This window comes from Eublepharis macularius, chromosome 2, assembly GCF_028583425.1.
Source record: "Eublepharis macularius isolate TG4126 chromosome 2, MPM_Emac_v1.0, whole genome shotgun sequence".
In the NCBI taxonomy this organism is placed as follows: Eukaryota; Metazoa; Chordata; class Lepidosauria; order Squamata; family Eublepharidae; genus Eublepharis; species Eublepharis macularius.
In genome coordinates, this window is record NC_072791.1 from 13628426 (window position 1) to 13652255 (window position 23830).

General features: G+C 43.2%; 1 protein-coding gene across 1 annotated transcript; it reads left to right on the forward strand.

The window, feature by feature from the left end:
* The first annotated feature begins 1375 nt into the window (after nucleotides 1–1375).
* Nucleotides 1376–23404, forward strand: LOC129324539 (zinc finger protein 883-like). The gene is made up of 7 exons (XM_054971848.1): nucleotides 1376–1454; nucleotides 9480–9991; nucleotides 10145–10187; nucleotides 12343–12422; nucleotides 12676–12802; nucleotides 13642–13680; nucleotides 22116–23404. Exons 2-7 carry the CDS (start codon nucleotides 9578–9580, stop codon nucleotides 23402–23404), a joined length of 1992 nt encoding a protein of 663 aa, XP_054827823.1. The 5' UTR covers nucleotides 1376–1454; nucleotides 9480–9577.
* Nucleotides 23405–23830: the final 426 nt, after the last annotated feature.

Here is a 23830-nt window from a genome sequence, read left to right on the forward strand (position 1 = left end):
TCGTCCTGGCTGACTAGAGAAGGGGGGCACTCAGGAAAAGTTGTACCATAGGCTGCCAACCCATCGAGAATTTTCTCCTGGAGGCCATAACAGCAAAGCTGGTCCTGCTTAGAAGCCCCTTATCTTCCTTATCTCTTATATTTTAAGAGTAGGACATTTACTGCTCCACCATTCTCAGCCTCCCCAGTTAGAGTTGCCAACTCCTGTTTGGGTAATCCCTGGAGATTTCGGGACAGAACATGTGACAGGAATGGTTTAGGACGAGAAGGAACCTTTTTTCCAAAATATTGTACTCCAGTATCTTTGATGCTTCCGTCTGTTTTTTGTGGTAGAGCAGAGTGGTAAGCTGCACTACTGCAGCCCAAGCTCTGTTCACGACCTGAGTTCATTCCTGGCGGAAGCCGGGTTCAGGTAGCGGCTCAAGGTTGACTCAGAGCCAAGCTACAAGTGACGCCTGACACAGGTTGGACACTTGTCAGCTTCCCTCAGGATTTGATGGGAAATGTAGGTGTCCTGGTCTTGCAGCCTGGCTCTCCATTTAATTGAAGTTTACAGAAAGCCGGCAGGAGGGGAAGGTGGGCGCCCAACGAGAGCCCGATGCCTGCACTCCCCTCCCGACCGCATGTTCTCTCTCCCATAGAGTGTTGCTCTGTAAACTTCAATTAAATTGAGAGCCAAGCTGTAAGACCAGGATGCCTAGATTTCCCAACATGTGTCAGGTGTCCATTGTAGCTTGGCTCTCAGCCTTCCATCCTTCCAAGTAGGGTTGCCAGGTCCAGGCTGGGAAATTCCTGGAGATTTTGGGAGGGGAGCCTGGAGAAGGCAGGCGATGGGGAGGGAAGGGATCTCAGCAAGGTATAATGCCATACAATTTACCCTCCAAAGCAGCCATTTTCTCCACGGCAGCTGAGCTCTATGGCCTGGAGAGCAGTTATAATTCCGGGGGATCTCCAGCTACCACCTGGAGGCTGACAACCCTACTTCCAAAGTCGGCAAAATGAGTACCCAGTTCCCTGGGGTTAAAGTGCAGATGACTGGGGAAGGCAATGGCAAACCACCCCGTAATAAAAGTCTGCCAAGACAACGTCGTGGTGCGACGTCCCCCCGTGGGTCAGTAATGACTCGGTGCTTGCACACACTTTACCTTCACCTACTCTTTGTTTAATACCCGTTCCGATTTGTCCCAGCTTTTACCCTGACCTCGAAAGTTCGCGAGGTTCTAACGAGGGCCCTTCATTCTTGCTACGATGTAAAAATGCACCCTCGGGAAGGGCGGAGGCAGAAGTGGGTCCGCTCTTTTCCGCTTTCCGGAGAGTCAACCTAAGGGTTAAAAGGAAAGAGTCTGTATTCCTAGAGAGGCCTGAAGAGACATGGCCACTTGGCTTGCCGCAGACACTTCCTTTGTTGAGTCGGGGAGGGAGAGGAGGCGGCATTGGAGGACTTTTTAAATAGAGGTAAGTAATGGACTAATATTTCCTTTGCAAAAGGCCTCCCTGCTTTTGGTATTAGTACATAACCAGAGGGCTCCACTCACCTCCAGGGCTTTCCTGCCTGCTCTCTGGCAGCCCCTCTTCCCTGGGGGTGGAGCTGAGTCCTTCTTGCAAGAAGGGCTGCATCCCCGGCCACCTTTTTTCTCTGCATTCTGCTGCTGTCTGCGATCTCTAGCAAAACAGCCTCTCTTTTGGCATCGCTTCATTTTATTTACTGTATGCCATTTATAGTCTCCGCGAGACTCAAAGCAAATTGAAGCGCGTAAGCCAATATGATCAAATGCTAGGAAATTTAATTTTTTAAAAAAAGCAGAAATCTGATACAGAGCTGAAACAAAGCCTAACTAAATTGACAAAGCAAGTTAACACTGCAGGGCATCTATCCAATAGGAACATTATGGCAGCAAAATATCTCCCTTACTGCGCCGTCATCATATTCCCTGAGGAAAAAGCCCTCCTGAATAATTCAGTTCTGCATTCACGTGTTCGCCAGTTGCAGGCAACAAGAGAAGACACGCCCTGGTCGTGTAAGCGAAGATGAAGCCTTTGCCCCTCTGCTCTGCCCCCAATAAATTGTGACAGTGCCGGGATATCTGGGAACAAGAAGCATTCCTTTTATAGAAAGGAGGGCAGCCATGAATTGGTGCCAAAATTTGATTCAAAAACACAGATCCTCATGGATCGTAGGGATATTTTTCATGGGGTCCCCCAAACTCCTGCGGCCCTGGACTTGTGGAGTGATAAGATGATGAGTTTTGGGGAACCCCCTGTAACAATGTTACACGCAAACACGTGTCCTGAACTGCTTCTAGGCCAGACTCAGAAAAGAAGCAGAGGGCAGAGTCCAGTGACAAGGGTAAAACTTACTGGTTTATTCGAATAGAGGGAAGAGAGTGGGCAGAGAGTGTAAGGCCCCTCAGAACCCAGGTGGTCTTCGGGGTTTCAAAGCCATTACATGAACTTTTATCACGTTTGGTTCATTAGCAGAAATTATGCGTTCAATAAGTTACTGGTCAAGTTAGTTACGTGTACATATGACCTAACGTCATTCCATTGGTTTGGCATAATTAGGGGTTGTCCCCTTACTCAATTAACACTTGCAAAAGTTGCTTCTCATTTCAAAGGACAAACAGTCCCTTTTGGGTACCTGTAATGCCAATAAAGTAACTATTTGGTAGCTGTGTGTCATCCCCAAGGCCTTCAGTTGGCCTGTTCCCATCCCTTAACGCTACAAGAATCCATTGTTAATCTTCGATCTGTTACCATCAGCATAAACAAGTACCCCAGTATGTAGCATATACTTGGCTATTCATCTTTCCCAACAAGACAATGAAGACAGTTTAGCTAGAGCGAGTACTCTGTTATCAAGGTGTGAACGTATCTCTTGTGACTTGGCAGAGACCAGGCAGGAAGGGCAAGTTGTTTTGTATCTCTAGAATGCGCTTTCGGCTTTACAGCCAACCCAGGCCGAAATGCAAGGCTAAAGAGATGAAGACAAAGCGCCTCTTCCTTGTGTCTGTTACAGAGAGTTAGGCCTATGGACAGGTATATTAAAGCTAAATTCTTCTACGGTTATGTCCCTTCTGTTCTATGGCTATGCCATATCTAGTGTTTCATATAAGTCACTCAGGTGTTCTGAGAGCTCCTGCTTACTACTACTCTTTGGGGCAGATTCGAGTGCATCCTACAACAATGCTAAGGATGCCTAAGGATCTGTGCCTTGGATTCTTATTTTTGTGTTGTGAAGTGTTTCTTCCGTGTCCGCAAGGAGGGACACCTTTTCCAAATACAGGGTCTTCACGTGGATAGCAATTTGGGCCATAGTTGGCAACTGTAGATTTTGCCCATTTTCAGGGTGGCGCCTGCAGAAGGCCCTACTCAGAGGAGTGAGGCTGCTGTGGTTGGGCTTAAATTGAGAGGCAGTCATGTAATTTTTTAAATAAGCCTATTGCTGCTGTAGTGTTCTCATGTAGTTTTGATGTTGTTAATTAAGAGCAGCGGGACTCTGATCTGGGGAACCGGGTTTGATTCCCCACTCCTCCGCTTGAAGCCAGCTGAGTGACCTTGGGTCAGTCACGGCTCTCTCAGAGCTCTCTCAGCCTCACCCACCTCACAGGGTGATTGTTGCGAGGATAATAATAACACACTTTGTAAACTGCTCTGAGTGGGCATTAACGTTGTCCAGAAGGGCAGTATATACATCAAATGTTATTATGTTGTTGTTGTTGTTGTTGTTATTTTCTTGGTGTTCTGGAATATCAAACTTGAGTTTTTGGAGGGTTCCCCTCTCCACTCCACTCTGCTGCCCACAAGAGAACTTTTCCTTGCCAGACAAAATCTGCAAGATCTCTGCCTGGCTTTGCTTTCTTGTATGAAAAAGATATTTATTTAGAGAATTTTTATGCTACCTCTCCAGAGAGCCTGAATGAGGGGGCTTAAAAAGCACATCATAATGAAAACATAAAAGATTAACAGCTATTCATTAAAAACCCAGCATCAAAACCCAGCCAGAGTACAAAAACATAGATCGTTGAATGACAACGAATAGGGCTTTCTAGACTAAAAGCACCCTCTCAAGATAATATGAATATATCAACTCCTTACTTTACTTACCTTACTTTAAAAGGTACCCTTCAAAAATCTCATTTTTACTTGGCATATAAACCTTTGCCAACTTGTTATGATATTTACAGTGGAATCCTAAGTAGAGGTACTCCAGCCTAAGCCCATAGTTTTTGATGGGCTTAGGCTGGCGTAAGTCTGCTTAGGATTGCACTGTTAGAGTGCTTGTTTGCACAGTTATATGAAACCAATCAGTGGGTTGGAGGCCTGCAAGATTCCAAGTTAGGGTCCCCTTCTTCACCTCTGCCTTCTCTTTTTTTTTTTTTAATAAAAATTTTATTGAATGGGTTTGTGACGGAACAGGCGCTGGCTCTCAGTCCGGGCAACTGAGCCGCCGTCAATGGCCTGCTAGCCCTGCTATCCGCCTCCCACTGTCCCTGGTGGGCGTGGTTCACACTCTCCGTTGCTGCCACCACTCACTGATTTGTACACCGCCTGACTGAGGGGCAGTGAGACCCCTCCGGCTGAATTTCCTTACTGGGAAGTGAATTGCCCAATCTTTGATTGGGCCCTGGAGAATTGGCAACCCACCAAGGTCTGGCCTGATCCGTTCTCCTGGGCTCCCTCCCTTCCTGTAGCATGCCAAGTGGGGGAGGTTACGTAGTCAGAGCTCCACAAGGTCCCTTATATTCAAAAAAGTATAATTTAATAACTATATACAGAGCACTATATACAAGCATGTAAAGGCACAACACATAGGGGTAGACCCCCCGGTTCAGAACTCACAGGGCAGAAAATCAAACTGAAGAGAACCGCCGTCTGCTTTCCCTACCACACTGTTCCTTACTCTTCCTTAAGGGGGTGGTGGTCTGAGGGAAGGTTCACCTTTTATTCCCTCTCTGCTGCCTCCCAGGCCCTCCACACTTAGGGCCTAGGCAACCGGGTTTCACCCAGCAGCAGGAGCCTCTCCTTTTTCAACCAAGAAGGTGACTGACTTTTTTCCTCAGGATAGGCTGAGTCTATCTATTCAGGCTCCACCCCTTATTTTTCCCGCATTTTCTTGGCCCCGGGGCAGCTGGGAGTTGTAGTCCAGGAAGAAAGGCGTCCCACACCAAGACTCCTGCAGGCCTCTCCCTGGCCCCACAGCCCATCAAACCTCATGGGGAACATTTCCCCCCCACACACACTTTTAAAGACAGATTAACAGCAACTGGCACTCATTTCAGCCTTGGTAACCATTTCGTTACAGGGTTAAACATACATCTCATTAAAATCTACAATTTCATTACCCTTTAAATTCATGTATATGTCCCCCCATCCTTTCCCCCTCCCCCTTTTCCCCTTTTGACTTCCAACAGCACTAAAACCCCTTTATTTCTTATCATTACCTCTATTCACACTATAATCCCTATTACCAAAGGTAAAGTTCATATTCATTCTCCACAACTCTCAATAGTTCTCTAAAGTCCACGGTTGTCCTTTCACATCCCATTTATTTTCCAAATAATGTTTAAATTTTCTCCAGTCACTTAGAAATTCGTTTGGATTATGCTCTCTTAGTTTCCTTGTCATTTTGTCCATCTCCACCATATATAACAGCTTTTGAATCCATTCCTCCACTTCTGGTATGTCTTCCTGCTTCCAGTATTGTGCATACAATATTCTTGCTGCAACAGTCATATAATATAACAGTGTCCTGTCCCCCATATTTACTTCTTGCATGTTTAATCCTAGCAACAACATTTCAGGGCTCTTCAACAGTTTACACTTCAAAATTGACAGCATCTCTGCATAAATCTTAGACCAAAATATTTTGGCCTTGTCACAAGTCCACCACATATGGTAAAAAGAGCCCTCATGTTTTTTACATTTCCAACATTTGTTTGACATTTCACTGTTTGCGTTTGCTAATTTTTCTGGCGTTAAATACCATCTGTACATCATCTTATAACCATTTTCTTTCAAATTATTGCATGTAGAAGTCTTCAAAGTGTTCTTCCATAAATATTCCCAACTTTCCATTGTAATTTCTTTATTGACGTTTATTGTCCACTTCACCATTTGAATTTTAACAACTTCATCCGGTGTATACCATTTCAATAAAATTTTATACATTTTAGAAATCATTTTTACTTCTTCACCAAACAAAATTTCTTCTATTTCTGTATTTTTTAATCTAAAACCCACATTTCTTTTATCAGCTTCAAATACATCTTCAGTTTGTCTATATATTGCAACCAACCATAACCAAATGGTAATTCCTCTTTACTTTTTATTTTGAGGTTGTCTCTATCACCCCACAGTAGCTCTTTGTAAGTCAACCAATCTTCCCCCTTATAATACATATTTGGGTTCACCACTTCTGCCGGTACAATCCACATAGGTCTTTTTTCTCCCATGAATTTCTTATATGTTTGCCAAATCATAAAGACATTCCGCCTCACAAAATGATGCTGGAACATACCATCCATTTTATGTTTTTCATACCATAGATACGCATGCCAACCAAACAAGTTATTATACCCTTCTAAAGCTAACAGTTTGAAATTAGATCATTTTACCCATTCCTTCAACCAAATTAAACAAACCGCTTCATGGTACAGTCTCAGATTTGGTAACTGAAGGCCTCCCCTTCCCTTTGCGTCACACAGCACTTTCATCTTGATTCTTGGTTTTTTCCCTGCCCAAACAAATTCTGATACCCTCTTTTGCCATTTATCAAAGTGCTTCTTATCTTTAACAACTGGAATCGTTTGAAACAGAAACATCATTCTAGGTAGTACATTCATTTTTACAACTGAAATACGTCCCAACAGTGACAAGTTCATTTTATTCCATTTCAGCAAATCTCTCTCTATCTGTAACCACAATTTTTCATAGTTGTTTTTAAATAAGTCTATATTCTTAGCTGATAGTTCTATTCCCAGGTATTTTGTTTTCTGAACCACTTCACACTTTGAAACGTTCATTAATTCGGATTCGGTTTCGTTTTCTCAGCCATGCCGGACGCTCCTCTCGGCTGGTCCGGGAGGAAACGACCGGGCACCCTGACCGGGCGGCTGACCCACAAGGATTAGCCCCCAGGACTCCCAGGGAGGGAGCCAGGGTCCAGGACGCGGCGGGAAGAACTCCCCGAAGTCAATGCGGGGGGGGAATTGCCCGTTTGTCCCTATGGAGGCCGGCAGATGTGCGCGGCGCCTCGAGTGCCGCCGGGCAACGAGAAACGGCAAGTAAAAGAAACAGGCGGAAGCCTGTAAACAAGCGAATCCCTTCTGTTCTACAAGCGTTTGTGAAGGAGAGGTTGATCTGAAGAAGACTCGCTCTTCCCCTTCGTTGAGTTCCAGAATTTTGTTGGCGCCCCCCCCCCCAAAATGGCAGCAAGGAAGCAAAGTCCCGCTCTCGGTAAGTCAATCTCGGCTACCTTGCAGAAGGGGGAGTCGCTCGAAGAGTTGGTACGCAGGGCGGTGGTGGAAGCTATAAAACCCTTTGTTGACAAGCTGAACGAAACTGATCAAAGGGTGGGCTCAATTGAAAGCGAGGTGAAAACCATTAAGGCAGCAGCGGGGGGGGGCAGAAAAGTCTGCTCTGGAAAGTGCGTCACTTGTGAAGGCTACAAAAAAGGAGCTGAGGTTGGTGGAGAACCAGCTGATCGGGCTACAGGTGAAACGAACGCAGACAATTTTGCGTCTCCAAAACGTGAAAGAGGAGGAAAATGAGGATCTGTGGGATTTGGTCTCGGAACTACTGGTGACACCTGCGAGGACGACTAAAGAAGAGGTCAAAAGCGCCATTTTGGAGGTCCGTCGGGCTTCTTCAAAATATGCAACAAAGCGACAGTTGCCTCGTGAGATCATTATTGACTTTTCATCTAAAAAGATCCGGGACACCATCCTATATAACTCATACAATGCGGATTTGGACTTTATGGGTTTGAAAGTCAAGATTTTGAAGGACGTTCCATTTCTAGTCCGGAAACGGCGTTTTAAATATAAAAAGTTTGCAGCACTTCTGAGGGACCATGGAATAAAGTACAAATGGTTATTCCCGGAAGGAATATGGTTCAGATATAAAGATCAGGCCTATAAGATATTATCAGAAGATCAACTAAAGGATTTTGAGAATAAAAACCCAGAACTCTGCTGCACCAAGAACGAAGAAAAGGAGGAGCCGGAGGGGGGGGGGAGGAGGAGAGCATCGCAACAGCAGTTGCACAGAGAGAATTGCGTCCGGGACCTAGAAGGGGGAGGAAAGTTTAATCAGAATTTGAAATGTTTATTCTCTGTATGATTAACCACTCCATCATTATTTTATGGAGCTATTTTTGTATTATGACAGTATGAAGGGAAACATTGAAGTGTAGTGTTTAGTGTTTGTAGTTCATTCCCCCCCTTTTCTTTTTCCACCCTCCCTTTGTCCCTTCCCTCTCCCCTTTCCTTGTGATAGTTTTGTGTAGTGTTTTGTAGCTATGAAAAATAAAAAATTTATTAAAAAAAAAAAAAGAAACGTTCATTAATTCCTCCTGTTTCTTTTTTATCATATTTTTACAGAGCAATTTCGACTTTGTTTTGTTAATACTAAACCCAGCCAGATTTCCAAATTCTTTAATTTTATCTAACGGTGCTGGTAATGTCTGGACTGGATCTTCCACTATAAACATCACATCGTCTGCAAAAGCTCTAGACTTGTAAGAAAACCGTTTGCGTTTTATACCTTTGATGCTGTCATCTTCCCTTATTTGCCTCAAAAGTATTTCTAACACCATAACAAACAGTAAAGGTGAAAGTGGACATCCTTGTCTTGTACCTTTTCTTACCTCAAATTTTTCGGTCAAGTCACTGTTTATCACAAACGATGCATTTTCTTCAGTATATATAGCTTTCACCTCTGCCTTCTCCATGGCCCTGGCGGCTTCCATGGACAAGTCAACCTGCTGTTGAAATTTTCTCTGATTGTCTGCAGCATGATTAGACAGATGCCGCATCTCTTGGACTCTTACTTGCTCTGATCTGCTCCTGGTTCACTCTTCCTAACTTCACAACCATTTTATCAATTCAATTCAAGTACCTTTAATGGCATACAAAGATCTAAGACAGCAAACAAGTCACTATAAAATTACATAAAATATCAGAAGTCAATATACAACCATTTTATAAATATGCACCCTGCTCCTTGTCCCATGTAATGATCTCTGGCATGTGAATGCTGCAGGAATCTTTAGTTTATAGTTTAGGAATGCATAGGTTAAGCAGAGAGGAACCTTTCTGCTTGCTCTGTGGAAGTTCCTCCTCACTTCCTCCATCCCGCTTTTTCTTTAAGAACACTCTTCATTCCAGGGTATTCCATGGTCTTTCATGAGTCATGGGTTACCTCTTTACATTCAGGTTTCAGTGTTTGTGTGTGTGCAACAGATGAGTCTATTCATTGCAGGAGGTCATTTATCCCACACTTGCCTTGAAAAAAGAATCTGGTAGAGGAGGAAGGTGGTCAACTGGTGCAGGTGGAGGCTGTTTGGAGAGGAAAGGAGGATGAGGGGAGAGCTGAACTCAGTCGATCCAGAAGCAAGAAAAGGCCCTGATACCAAAGAGGCTGGGAGCAGAAGGGAGCTGAGGGAAGGAACCACACAGAAGAGCCTGGGAGAGGATTTTCCCCCTTCAGATGTGGAGCGCCAGCAATTCCGGCACTTCTGTTACCAGGAGTCCGAAGGCCCCCGAAAGGTCTGCAGCCAACTCCACCGCCTTTGCCTCCAGTGGCTGAAGCCAGAAAGGCATAGCAAGAAGGAGATCCTGGACCTGGTGATCCTGGAGCAGTTCCTGGCCATCCTGCCCCCAGAGATGGAGAGCTGGGTCAGGGAATGTGGGCCGGAGAGCAGTTCCCAGGCGGTGGCCCTGGCAGAAGGGTTCCTCCTGAGCCACGCAGAGGACAAGAATCCAGACCAGCGGGTAAGATCAAGGTAGTAGGTGGGGCACGAGATATGATCAAGGATATCCTTGGAATCCACACATGCAACTTTTTTAGAAACCCCCTCCCCCCTCTCCACCACCACCCAGCATTTTACCTGCTCCTTTTCTCAACTTTCCCCACTTCTGTTTCAGGTGCAGGAAAACATCGAGTGTTGCCCCGGAGCAGCTTTTCTGGGTAAGATCAAAAGGGCTGCCGTACCCATTCGTTGGCCTCTTTGAGTGTAGGAGGGGCTGCTTTTATTTTCCTGACCTCAGTCTAGTGTGAGAAAGATGGTCACTCAAGCTTCTCAGTTGAGAAATACCCATTTGGGGAACTGAAAACCTAGAATTGATTTAAAACCAGTGCCAATTAATTGGAAGAACAGCGTAGAGGAGAAAGGTACCTCAGAATGCAAAAAAATGAGGATTCATGTAAATTAATGTTAAAAATTGGGAAGATAGCGTGTGGGGCTGATAAGAAGAGGAAGAAAACTGTAAGCCTTGAGGAGGTCTTATGCTGTAGTTGTTCTGAGGGACTTCAACACCCATTCAGAGACTACCTTGTTTGGGAGCAGTTCAGGATTTCTGGCCTCCATGACAACCATGGGCCTGTCTCAGGTAACCACAGGCCCCACACCCTGCACAGGATACGCTCTTGACGTGGTGTTTTTTACTCTGGGCAGAAGGTGATGTGAAGGTGTATGTGTGTGTGTGTGGGGGGGGGACTGAAGATAGTCACCTTGTCATGGACAGCTCACCATTTGCTAGGGTTGCCAGCTCCAAGTTGGGAAATTCCTGGAGATCTGGAGGGTGGAGAAACCTGGAGAAAGTGGGGTTTGGGGAGGGAAAGCACCTTGGCATGGCATAATTCCATAGAGTCCACCCCCAAAAGTAGCCATTTTCTCCAGGTGAACTGATCTCTGTGGCCTGGAGACCAGTTGCAATTCCAGGAGATCTCCAGCCACTACCTGGAGGCTGGCAACTCTACCACTTGCTGGGATTTAGCCTTACAGGACGGAACAGGGGTGGGGGATCATTTAAAGTGATCTGATGGATCTGACCAGTTTTCAGATGGCACAGAGAATTTCCTGCTGATACGGTTGGAGCTTCTATCAATATCCTGGTTGACTCAGGAATTAGGAATTGACCAGGGGAATTGAGCTGTCTGCTCCTAGGCGCCCTCAGGTAGCCATTTGGGATTGCTGAGGGGGCTCAGGAGATGAAAGGATGAGAGAGACGGCAAAAGCTCCCTTTAAAGCCTACTCCGTGGCAGTGATGGCCGCAGAGATCCCTTCTAAGCCACCTTTGCGTCTGCACAGTGTAGGCTAGCGGAGCTGAGCTGGGTGGACAGAGGCCTTTTGGGATCTGGACTGCAGGAGGAAGTCGAGGCTTCAGTGACCTGCTGTGACCTTTTTGCTCAGCACTTTGCAGAGAAAATCACATCAAGTTTCGACTTGGACTCTGTGTTAGCAGTGACAGGGTCAGAGGGTGCCAGGTGGAGACTCATCTCATTGGCTGGGATGCTTTTTAGTGTATTTAATCGGAGGAAGGGGGCAGGATCCTTGGGGTTTGAGGCCTCTCACCTGCCTGTCTGACCTTGCCTCCCTTGCTAATGAAATCTGCCAGGGCGGGCCTGGTTGTGGGAGGGGGTGGTTGCCACAGCATCAAAACAGACTGTGTTGCGCCCACGTCTAAAGAAAGCCTACACAGGGCCCATCGACCAGTCCGTTCTTGAGTGAGATGATTCCATTCTTGTTCCATTCTTGAGTAAGGTGACTGAGCAGGTGGCAACTGGAAACATTCAAGCTTTCCTGGATGAGGCAAATAGGTCAGGTCCTTTCCAGTCTGGTTTGAGGCTTGGTTATGGGACTGAAACAGCCTTGGTCGCTCTGGTGGATGACCTGCGCTGGAAGATGGACGGAAGAAGTGCCACTCAGCAAATTGGGCAGTGTGGTACTTCACCAACAGCCATAGCAGTACTTTACCAGTAGTGCTTCACCCAAAGTCTGCCTTTTCCCATACGTACCTGTCTTATCCATACCATTCTTGGGAATGGTAGCTGTGATTCTGTCAGTGAGTACAGAGCTTCTTCTGTCCTGCATTTCTGAGTTCTTCCGTATTTGTGCAGTGAATTCTGTACCATTGGAGAAAAAGGCCTGCATTTGTCTATGATATCTCTACCAAGACTGGATTTTGCAAATGTTTGGAATCAAAACATCATCCCAAATAAGGATGCAAAGGTAGTTGTGTGACCATGAGCCAAGAGAATCTTTTTTCCCTATGCAAGGAGCTGAAATGCTAAATATCTAAAAAGATTTGAATGTCTTCCAATTATCTTTTCATCCTTCCAGACGAGGCCTTGAAACCAACAATAAATTCTTCGCCAATTCTTTGCAGCAGAAATAAAGCAACTTCCACGTGGCCAGAATGGGTAAGTGTGGAACTGCAAAGCGTGACCACGAGTGCCTCCTACCACCCTCCTCTCTTGAGCCCAGAGAAAACCCATCACTCTCTTTGCCTTGGTCGCTATCTGTGCCGTTCACTAGAAGGAAAATGGAAAGCTCTGATGAAGTTTGGATGCTGTAGGAAACTCTAGTTGTAATCATTTTTGGCTTTTCCTCATAAGGGGAAGTTTTGTTCCATTCTCTGAGAGGATAGAGAGGTTTCTTTCTTTCTCTTTTCAGGTTCTGATGACCTTCGAGGATGTGTCTGTTCATTTCAGTGACGAGGAGTGGTCTCTACTGGATGTGGAAAAAAGAAGACTTCACAAGGAAGTCATGGAGGACAATTTTCAGAATGTGGCCTTCCTGGGTAAGGGTCCCCTTTCCCTTAATTCACAAAAGCTGAAGGCAGAAATTGCTCCTTCGTAGGTCTCTCGTAGGGCTCTTCTAATGGAGACTCTTGGTTGTGGAGTGGGGGAGGGGGTTGCACATGCCCACAAAGGAAGGACTTCTGCATATCTAGTGGATTTCCCAAGTATTAACTGGTAAGCTAAATTATGGGTTTGTAAACTTAGAGGAACACTTCATGGGATATCAACAATGCCTCCTCATGGGCCTTTCAGAGCAGCGAAGGAAGTCAGCATTTAAAATAACAAACATAATATTATTAGGATTTATATAGGGCCCTTCACTTCGTTTTTACAAAAGTACAAAAAGACATTTCCTTGCTCCAAGGATCTTACGGTCTCCCATCGGACAAGAGGAGGATAACGGTGGGGTGGCGGCGCAGGGATGAATTAGGGTCATTCTATTCATTCTACTGACACTAGTGTAGAGTTCGGTATGGTCAAGCCATGCTAGAAATCTTTAGTAAGAATTCCGCATCTGGGGGGTTGATCAACACCATTTCCGCACCCTACAAGGAGTCCAGGGGCTGTTAAAAGAAAGAGGAGTCCTTACTGGACGTTCTTCAGGGCCGCCTTAGATGGTGTCAGTCTGGAATGCTGGATTCTGCATGCCTTTGGAGGGGGCTGAGATCCTGGGCCATGGTGGCTGTGTCTGGGCTAGGGATTCCCTTCCCTGTGCTGGAGTGCCCTGCTCCCTCCTCTGCTCTGGAACACGTGCGGTATCCAGAGACGGAGACTTCCGGATCCAAGCACTACCTCCTCGCCTCTCATGCAGTCACTTTTCTGTTTCTTTTCCCAAAAGGAGGACTTCTGGAGCCAGAAGAAAGCGAGAGATCAGCAGGTATGAACCTCCTTGTGTAGTGTGGCCTTTTTTCCTGGTGTATCCAGACAGGACTTCTTGGGCTAACCTTCAGTGGCTGGAGAACAGAGAGATTTTTGAAGAGCAAACAGCCAAGAATAGTTAGGAAAGCTTTCTCAAACAGTTAGAACAGAGAACAAAACGTAGGCTTATTGGTGCCTGATCTTGGAGGAAACTTGTACACACCATCCAGTTGTTTTCAGCATTTATTTAAATGACTCTCCAAGTAACACAACATGAATTATCAATACCAAATTTTTAACTAGGGTAAGAACGGGATGAAGTAGCCACAGTGTAGCCTCAAAAATATTTGCAAAAGATTCCTCAGGAGACCGCAGAACACCTAAGAATGGGAAACCCCTTAGTTAAATTCCTGGCTGAAAAGAAATGGTCTTGACCCAGTGCTAAAAGGTAGCAAGGTAGGCTCCAGGCAAGCTTCTAGAAGGGAGGAGCCACTGCTGAAAAGGCCCCGTGACTGGTGACTTCCAGTCGCTCTGCTTAGGGGCTCTGAGAGCAGGGCTCGGGTGTCAGCCCTTAATGGGGAGGGCACAGCCTGGCCAGAGGCAGGCCCCTAAATACTCCGGCCCCATTTAGGACCTTAAAGGTATAACCAGAATCACTCTGGGCTGCTCCCATTGGTCCCCCGAGACCAGAAGTGTTTCTTCTGATTGGCTGTACTCCTTTGGAGAGAGGGGATCGGATCTTGGGTGTGATGAGGCCAGGGCAGGTGATCTGATGGGGGGAGGGCAGCAAGCCCATCCCCATATTTCTTGTTTTCAAGCAATTCTTACTTTTTAAGAAGGGCAGGATACGAGGTATCGTGAGGTTTTCCCAGTTTGTGCTCACCTCTATTCCATTTACTTGCGCAGTGACCCTGTGAAGTAAGAAAAACTGGAGAAGAGTGATTGATCCAAGACCAGTGTGCTGAAGATGTAGGGAGCTTAGCTTTGGTCCCCATAGTTCACATCTAAAGCTCTTTTCCAGAATGCCCTTCCATTCCATATTGAAATACAGGAAGCTCTTTTCCAGAATGCCCTTCCATTCCATATTGAAATACAGGAAGCTCTTTTCCAGAATGCCCTTCCATTCCATATTGAAATACAGGAAGCTCTTTTCCAGAATGCCCTTCCATTCCATATTGAAATACAGGAAGCTCTTTTCCAGAATGCCCTTCTATTCCATATTGAAATACAGGAAGCTCTTTTCCAGAATGCCCTTCTATTCCATATTGAAATACAGGAAGCTCTTTTCCAGAATGCCCTTCCATTCCATATTGAAATACAGGAAGCTCTTTTCCAGAATGCCCTTCTATTCCATATTGAAATACAGGAAGCTCTTTTCCAGAATGCCCTTCCATTCCATATTGAAATACAGGAAGCTCTTTTCCAGAATGCCCTTCTATTCCATATTGAAATACAGGAAGCTCTTTTCCAGAATGCCCTTCCATTCCATATTGAAATACAGGAAGAGATCTGCCAGAGGTCCATCTAGCCCTGCCTCCCGTTTCCCAGAGTGGCCAGCTGGAGTCCCCAGAACATTCTCAAGCAGAGGGGCAGAGGCAAAGCCTCCCTCTCAGATTGTCTGGCTGGCAACCAGACTTCAGAGAGATGTTGCCTGAAAAGACAGAAGTTCGTCCGAGTCCCCTTGGGAGTGGTGGGCCCACTGCAGGGAGAGGAAAGTAGAATCTTAACAGGTGACAGAGAGGGCAGAACTGCTCAGTTTCTACTTTACCTCAGTCTTCTCTTCCCAGGGAAAGGGTGCTCAACCTGGCAAAAAGAGAATACATGATGAAAGAAGGGAGTAGCCTAGGGTAGGTGACGGGGTGGTACATAACCACCTAGCTTCCTTAACTGAAAATGTATCCCTAGGGCCAGATTGCATCCTAGGGTCCTAATGGAACTTGGTGGTGTGATTTTGGAGACTCTGTCTATAATCGACAATCTGTAAGAATCTCTGAGAATTCTTGGAGAGCAGGTGAGGTGCCAGAAGATCGAAGATGGGCACATGTTGTCCCCATCGTCCAGAAGGGGGAAAAGGAGGATCCAGGTAACTATTGATCTTTCAGCTTCACATCCGTATCTGGAAATGTGTTCGAACAAATCCTGAAAGAATCACTCCTGGAGCATTTCAAAAAGAAGGCTGTGATTATCAAGAGCAAGCCTGGGTTCCTCAAGAGCAAGTCATGCTAGACTAACCTTATCTCGTTTTTAGATTGAGTCACTATTTTGGCAGATGAGGGGAATTCTGCGGACATAGTTTTTCTTGATTTCAGTAAGGCTTTCTTGTCAGCATTTGTTGACAAATGTGATTTGGATGCTGCTGCTAAGTGGATTTGTGATTAGGTAACAGGTCGTAGCTAAAGAGTGCTTGTAAATGGTTCTTCATCTTCTTGGAGAGGAATGACAAGCGGCATAGCCTCAGGGATATGTCCTGGGCCCTCTCTTGTTCAAAGTCTTTATAAATGACTTGGATGAAGGAATAGAGGGGATACTTGCTAAAGTTCCAAATGATACTAAATTAGGAGGAGTAACAAATACTGTAGAAGATGGAATCAAGATTCAGAATGATCTTGACCATCTGGATAACTGGGATAAAACTAACAAAATGTCTTTCATCACCGACAAATATAAAGTTTGTCTTCTCGGTAGAAAACAATGCATAATTACAGGATGGGTGAGACTTGTCTTGGCAGTAATACATGCGAAGAAGATCTAGGGGTCTTAGAAGAGCATACACTGACCATGATTCAGCAGTGTGATGTGGTAGGTAAAACGACAAATGCGATCTGGGGCTGGATCAACAGAAATATAATGTCCAGATCACGGGAAGTGATAATATAATTTAGCTCCACTTAGACCTCACTTGGAGAAATGTGCTCAGTTTTGGGCACTACAGTTTTAAGAACGATTTTGAGAAGCTGGAATATGTCCAAAGTAGGGCAACAAATATGGTGAACGGTCTGGAGACGAAATCCTATGTGGAGGGTTTGAAGGAGTGGGTATGTTTAGTCTGGAGAGGAGGCTACTGAGAGGTAATATGACAGCTGTCACATCGAGGGTGGAACGCAGTTATTTTCTGTTGCTGTAGATGGTGAGACCAGAAACAACGGGTTAAATTAAAGCAAAAGAGTTGTTGGCTAAATATTAGGAAGAACTTTGTGACAGAGCAGGTCCTCAATGGAGCAGGTTTCCTTGGGAGGTGGTGGGCTTTCCTTGTTGGGAAGTTTGTGAATAGAGGCTAGATGGCCGTCTGTCAGCAATGCTGAGTCTATGATTCAGTATGAATTCAGGCAGATGGTGAGAGGGAGGGCAGGAAGTGATGAGCCTGTGCTCTGTTCCTGTGGCCCTTTCATAAGTTGAAAAAGACAAGAAGAAAGGTCGGGGGGAACACCAAAAAAAGAATTATGAAAGGGCCACAAGAACAGAGCACAGGAACAGAGCATATATATATATACACACACACACAAATTCATGTATTTATTACAAAATGGTTTTTAAAAAATAATGCAGGGCCAAATACAGCCTCAACACAGGTTAAAACCATACAGAAATCTCAAACAAAGAATGTCTGTGCCCCTGACCAAACGCATTTCGGTCTTACGGCCTTCTTCAGTAGCAAAACATAGTTGTTACACATTAACTCCAGACAATGCTAAAAGTATAGTCAGTCAATGTAGGACCAAATTGGAATTTTGCTACAAAAATAGGAGGAAAAGTTTAAATTTGATACAATATTTATAATTTTTTAATTATGACATAAAATATTTTTCTTATAAAAATACATTCAATATTACTTCTCATTAATGTACAAAATGCAAGGTGGGAGGTGTTTTTCATATCAGAATTTATTCAAAATTACTTACATCTAATTAAAGGAAAAACTCAAGGCAGAAAAGTACTTAAGAAGTGTCGATTGAAATCCCCTTCTGTCCTCTTCAGGTGCGCATATCTTGAGTGGTAATTCAATTGTGTATCTGGAAAAAGATTCAAGAAATGCCCTAATAACAAGATGAGTACATGGTGATTAAAGAGAGAAAATGTAAAATGTTTCAGAGAGACCTCAAAGATTATGAGGAAAAGAGAGTTTATGAATGGTCCAAGGATGCAAAAGTAGGTCTAAAGAGAAAATCTCTCTCTTTTAATACCATTTCTAACACTTCTAAGGTCCATTTGTTCCATGCCTAGTACTTGTAATACTATCAATTTCATAGACAAAAGAAGCAAAAACATATGACAACAGAGCCGAAAGTATATCTTAGGAGAAAAACGTTGAAAACTCACAAGCAGGCAGCTTCACAATAGGCACCTCTCAGTGTTGGAAATATCTGTTCTTTAAAAATGATTCTCCTTTATTCCTACTCCACATCATGATGCTTTTAAATTAAGGATAGAAGTACAACAATTGTTTAGAAAACTTAAGGCTATCCGATTATTTTAAGAACAAAGAAGAGCCAATATTAGGGCAGGATTCTAAATTCAAACCGAAATCTCGTTTTAATGCCCCCTCATAGAATCCTAGAATCTTAGCCATTCAGGAATTAGCTTTGGAGGATTTAAACAGAATGGCATCAAACAGAAATATCGGAAATCTCAGTTTGGCATAACTTTCATGCAGCTGAGAAACAAACGTTAAAAAGATTAACAGCCTGTGAAGATCTTGTCTTGAAACCTGCAGGCAAAAGAGGAGCTGTTGTGGTGTGGGATAGGCAAGATGACGTTAAGGAGGCCTACAGGCAATTAAATAACAGCTCGCAGTAGAGTGAGCTTACTGAGGAACCCTTCTTTAAAATTAAGAGAGAAATTACTTGTATCTTAGATGAAGCCTTACTGGCAGAACTTCTGTCTAGGTCTACTTATGATTTTCTCCAACAAACTGAAAATAAACTTCCGCAGTTCTACCTCTTGCCAAAAATTCACAATGTTGTGATCCCAGTTCCTGGAAAACCTATTGTCTCAGGATAGGGTTCTGTTCTTGAAAATTGCACTGTGCATTTTGATTAATTTTTGAAACCTTTCATTCTTAAAATTAATATCGATCTAAGGGATAGAATGGATTCTATATAGAATGGATTCTAAGGGATAGAATGGATTCTAATCTTAAAAAGATTACCTTTACCTTTTTAAGGGATAGAATGGAATTTCTAAGGCCACATTAATTACATTCAACTTGAAATGAAGGATATGATTTTGTTACCTTAGATGGGGTCTCTTTATACACAAATATATCACAGGACAAAGCCTTAGAAGTATCGCAGGAAACACTGGACAGGAGACAAAATGCTTCTAAACCTTCACCTAATTCTTTATGTCAAATAACTGGATTTCCAATTTCAAGGGGAAAATTTTTTTGGCAAATCTCAGGGACTGCTGTGGGGTACATATTGCCCCAGAACTTGCTAATGTATTCATGAATATATTAGAAAACAAATTTATTCTGTTTGCAAGCAATATGTGTAGAAGCAACATCATTTTATATAAGCAGTATTTAGATGATATTTTTATGATTTGGAAAGGTTCAGCACATCTGCTGTCACAATTCAGGCAATTCATTAACACCATACATTATACAATTAATTTTGAAATAACATTTGACAAGAAAAAAATTAAGCTTTTAAATGTGGAGATTAGAAAGGTGGGAAATACGATTGAGGTGGATATATATAGAAAGCACACTGATGCAGATTTCTTCCTTGCCGGGGACAGCTTCCATCCCTCCCATCTAAAAGGAAATCTACCCTGTTCACAAATGTTTAGAATAGGAAGATACTGCAATCATTTCACAGACTTTGTTGCAAGGGCTGATGAGACAGTTTGTAGATCGGGGTTATTCTTCTAAAGTGGGTGATCAGGGTTTTGATAAAGTAAAAAATACTCCTAGATCATCACTATTGGCTCCTAGAATTAGACGGCAGTACAGACATTAACTTTTGATGGTAGATACACACAGGTTAAAAACATCATTAATAAACATTGGCACCTTCTGTCAAATATTCAGAGATGCCGTTCTACCCGTCTTTTCACTTACAGGTGCTCTAAAAATTGGAAGGACATGTTGGTTAGAAGTAGATTGAAATCTTCCTTCAGAGATAAGATTGGAATTGACTGCAAAGCTAAACCAGTTGAGAATTTTCCTTGCAGAAGCTGTTCAGTTTGTTCTTGTCTTTGTAGTACCTTTCTCTATAATTCATCCAAATGAAGCAGATATTCTATAAAATCATTTGTTTAATTCTAATGAGTTATGTATGTAATCCAATGCCCTTGTGATCTAATGTACGTAGGCTTTACCACCAGAGCTGTAAAGAAAAGAGTTTGTGAACACAGAAGCTGCATTAGATTACAAAGAAGAAAGAAACCCCTTTGGTCCAGCATTTCAAGACCTTGGGACATACAGATAACCAGCTGCATTTCTGGGTGCTGGAGAAGATTCAGGCTCCTAGCTTACATCTTTTGCAATGTCTGAGGGAGTGAGAGACCTATTGGATTTACACTCTGAACACTCTATATCCATATGGCCTGAATGAGGAAGTGAATTGGTTGTGCGTCTGATACTAAGTTGCCCTTTTAGTATGTATTTATTGTGTTAGGTATTGTCGATATTCATTTATACACTGTAATTTTTTTCCTTTCCCCCTATTTCTTCTGCCATTGTGCACTGGGACATTCCCAATGTATATTTGCCCCCTTACTCTGATTGCATCACCCCCTTGCCTGATATATAAGGACTGCGACACTTTCCCCTTTCAACTTACATTACCACGTGCCTCCACTTAAAATTTGAATTTTTTTAATGATACTTTTTTATTAATTTGATGGTATTATTATATATAATTTAATACTTGTGGTTTGGGGTTCTTTTTTATACATTTCTTATATAGAAAATTTTGTTCTTAGTGTCAGTCTATGAAATTCAAGTTACTCTGATTTCATCTCCCACCCCTTGATGCAAGAAGTACAGGTGTCCATAGTAAATCCAAAGGCAAGGAAGCTTCTGGCTGAACACAAAGCTTTGTTGAGAATGACATGTTAGTTACAAGTTGCAGTGTATCAAATCCTTTCCATCCCATATGCCTAGTAAAAGCAGAGGCTTGGGAATGAGACATGAACTCCTCCAAGGTCTGTGGCTAGCGGAGCTAGATAAGGCCTTCCTGGGAACACAGCTGTCTCTGTGAACCTGCATACAAACAACACTGGAAAAATACAGTAGTGAGTTGCATCAGAAAACAATATGGCAGTACTTTGGGTATCAGGCCTGACACTTAGGATGTTGGTTGAATATTTTTTCAGGTACACAATTGAATTACCACTCAAGATATGTGCACTTCATGAGGGCAGAAGGGGATTTCAGTTGAGGCGCCTTAAGTTGATTTCAGCCTTGAGTTTTGCACATTAATTAGGCATAAGTAATTTTGCTTAATTTCTTTTAAGAAAAATATCTTTTTATGCCATAATTAAAAAATGTAAATATTCTGTCAAATTGAAACAATTTTTTTTCATTTTTCCTCATTTTTTGTAGCATAATTCCAATTTCATCCTACATTGACTAAACATATTATAGCATTATGTGGAGTTAATGTGTAAGAACTATACTTGAACACTAAAGAAGACCATAAGGCCGAAATACGTTTGGTCAGGGGTGCATAAAGTCTTTGTTTGAGATTTCAGTATGATTTTAATGTGTACTGAGACTTTATTTGGCCCTGTATTAGTTTTATTATGTGTGTGTGTGTGTGTGTGTATATATTTATATATTATGTTATGTATGTTATATATTTAGCTGTTTAAATACTAAGCTATTCAATTTGGACTCATTTAAGCTTTGAGGTTTGTAAGCCTTTTCTTATGTTCCCAGAGTAATTCTGAAAGCAACTTTGTGGTCAGGAAAGAATTTCCCTCCAGGCCACATTTGCCTCGAACCTAGAGGGTTTTTTTGCCTTGCTCTGGACATGGAGCAGGAATCACTGAGGGAGTAGCACAGGATTAGCTCTGAAATTTCCTCAGGCTTTGTTCCTTTATTTGTTATTTGCCATTGGACATCATGGGCCCAAATGATTACATGTGGGATTGTGCAATATGCACTGCTGAGAGTGGGTTGTAAAATTGCTTCTGCTCTTTTTTTACTACCAGTCTTAATTATTTTAATTTCTATTTATTTTTAAACTGCTGTAATCCGCTCTGAGCCTGATTGTGGAAGAGCAGACTACAAACTGAATTAATCAATCAATAGGTTGGACTCGATGGCCCTTCCGATTCTATTTTTCTATGTTCACCCTACATGAAAACTCAATGATCAAAATTTAATACTTGTTATGTCTCCTGTTAATGGGTTTTCTCTTCTGTTGTTATCAAGAGTTGTTAATGGCCTTTCTCCCTTAATTCTGCTTTTGTTTGAAGGGCTAACGAGTCTCCTCTTTATTCCAGAGGCTGGGAGTCCCAGGAGAAAACCTCAGAGAGAACTCTCATTGGCAGGGGAACAGCAGAGAAGAAGCAATGGGACAAAAGGAAAAAGAGGGGAGGAATCATTCCATCAACAAAACCATACAGGAGAGAAAAGACATGAACATGAGCACTGGCGAAAGAGATTTGCTCAGAGTGGAGAACTTACTGTCCATCGAGGAACCCAAGCAGGGGAGAAACTGTATAAATGCACCGAGTATGGAAAGAGCTTTGTTCGGAATGAAGAATTTACTGTCCATCAACAAATACATGCAGGGGAAAAACCATATAAATGTGTGGAGTGTGGGAAGAGCTTTGTTCGATGTCAACAGCTTACTGTCCATAAACGAATCCACACAGGGGAGAAACCATATACATGCGTGGAGTGTGGGAAGAGCTTTACTCGGTGTCAACAGCTTACTGCCCATCAACGAACCCACACAGGAGAGAAACCATATAAATGCATGGAGTGTGGGAAGAGCTTTGCACGGAATACACACCTTAAACTCCATCGACGAATCCACACAGGGGAGAAGCCATATAAATGTGTAGATTGTGGGAAGAGCTTTGCTGACAAGTCACATTTTAATGTCCATCGACGAATCCACACAGGGGAGAAACCATATAAATGTATGGAGTGTGGAAAGACCTTTGGTCAGAAGCTACAGCTTACTGTTCATAACCGAATCCACACAGGTGAGAAACGATATACATGTGTGGAGTGTGGGAAGAGTTTTATTCATAGTAAACAGCTTACTGTCCATCGACGAATCCATATAGGGGAAGAACCATATAAATGTGAGGAATGTGGGAAGACGTTTGCTCGGAAGTCAAAGCTTATTGTCCATCAACGAATCCACACAGGGGAGAAGCCATATAAATGTGTAGAGTGTGGGAAGAGCTTTTCTGACAATTCATATCTTACTGACCATCGACGAACCCACACAGGGGAGAAACCATATAAATGCATGGAGTGTGGGAAGAGCTTTTCTCAGAGGGCTCAACGTTCTGTCCATCGACGAATCCACAGTGGAGAGAAACCATATAACTATAGGGAGAGTAGGAAGACCTTTGCTAAGAGTACACAACTGAAGGACCATCTACAAATCCAGACAGCGGAGAAACCATATAAATGTGTGGAGTGTGGGAAGATGTTGGCTCAGAGTACAGCACTTAATGTCCATCAGCGAATGCACACAGGGGAGAAACCATATCACTGTGTGGAGTGTGGGAAGAGCTTTGCTCGGAAGCCACATCTTATTGTCCATCAATGAAGTCATACAGGGATGAATAATAAAGAACTGGAATGGAATCTTAAGAGAATGAACCAAAAGTCGTTTGAAGGTGCAAATAAACCTGGGAAATATCTGGCGTGGCAATTGAAGAAGAGAAAGGAGAAGAAGACAATAAATAAAATAAATGAGGATAATAAAGTATATCTGGAACAGACGGCTATTAGTAGAGCCTTTTACAAATTTTATGCTAAATTGTACAACAAAAAATAAGTGAATAAAGATTCAATAGCGACATATTTGGGGAAAATGAAGCTCCCAGTAATTTCGGAAGGATGGAGAGATAATCTGAATAGTGAAGTAACGGAGGAAGAGATAAGGAAGGCAATACAGTCAACAAATTTGGGAAAGGCGCCAGGACCTGATGGACTTACAGCCAAATTTTACAAGGTAATGGTCAAGGAACTG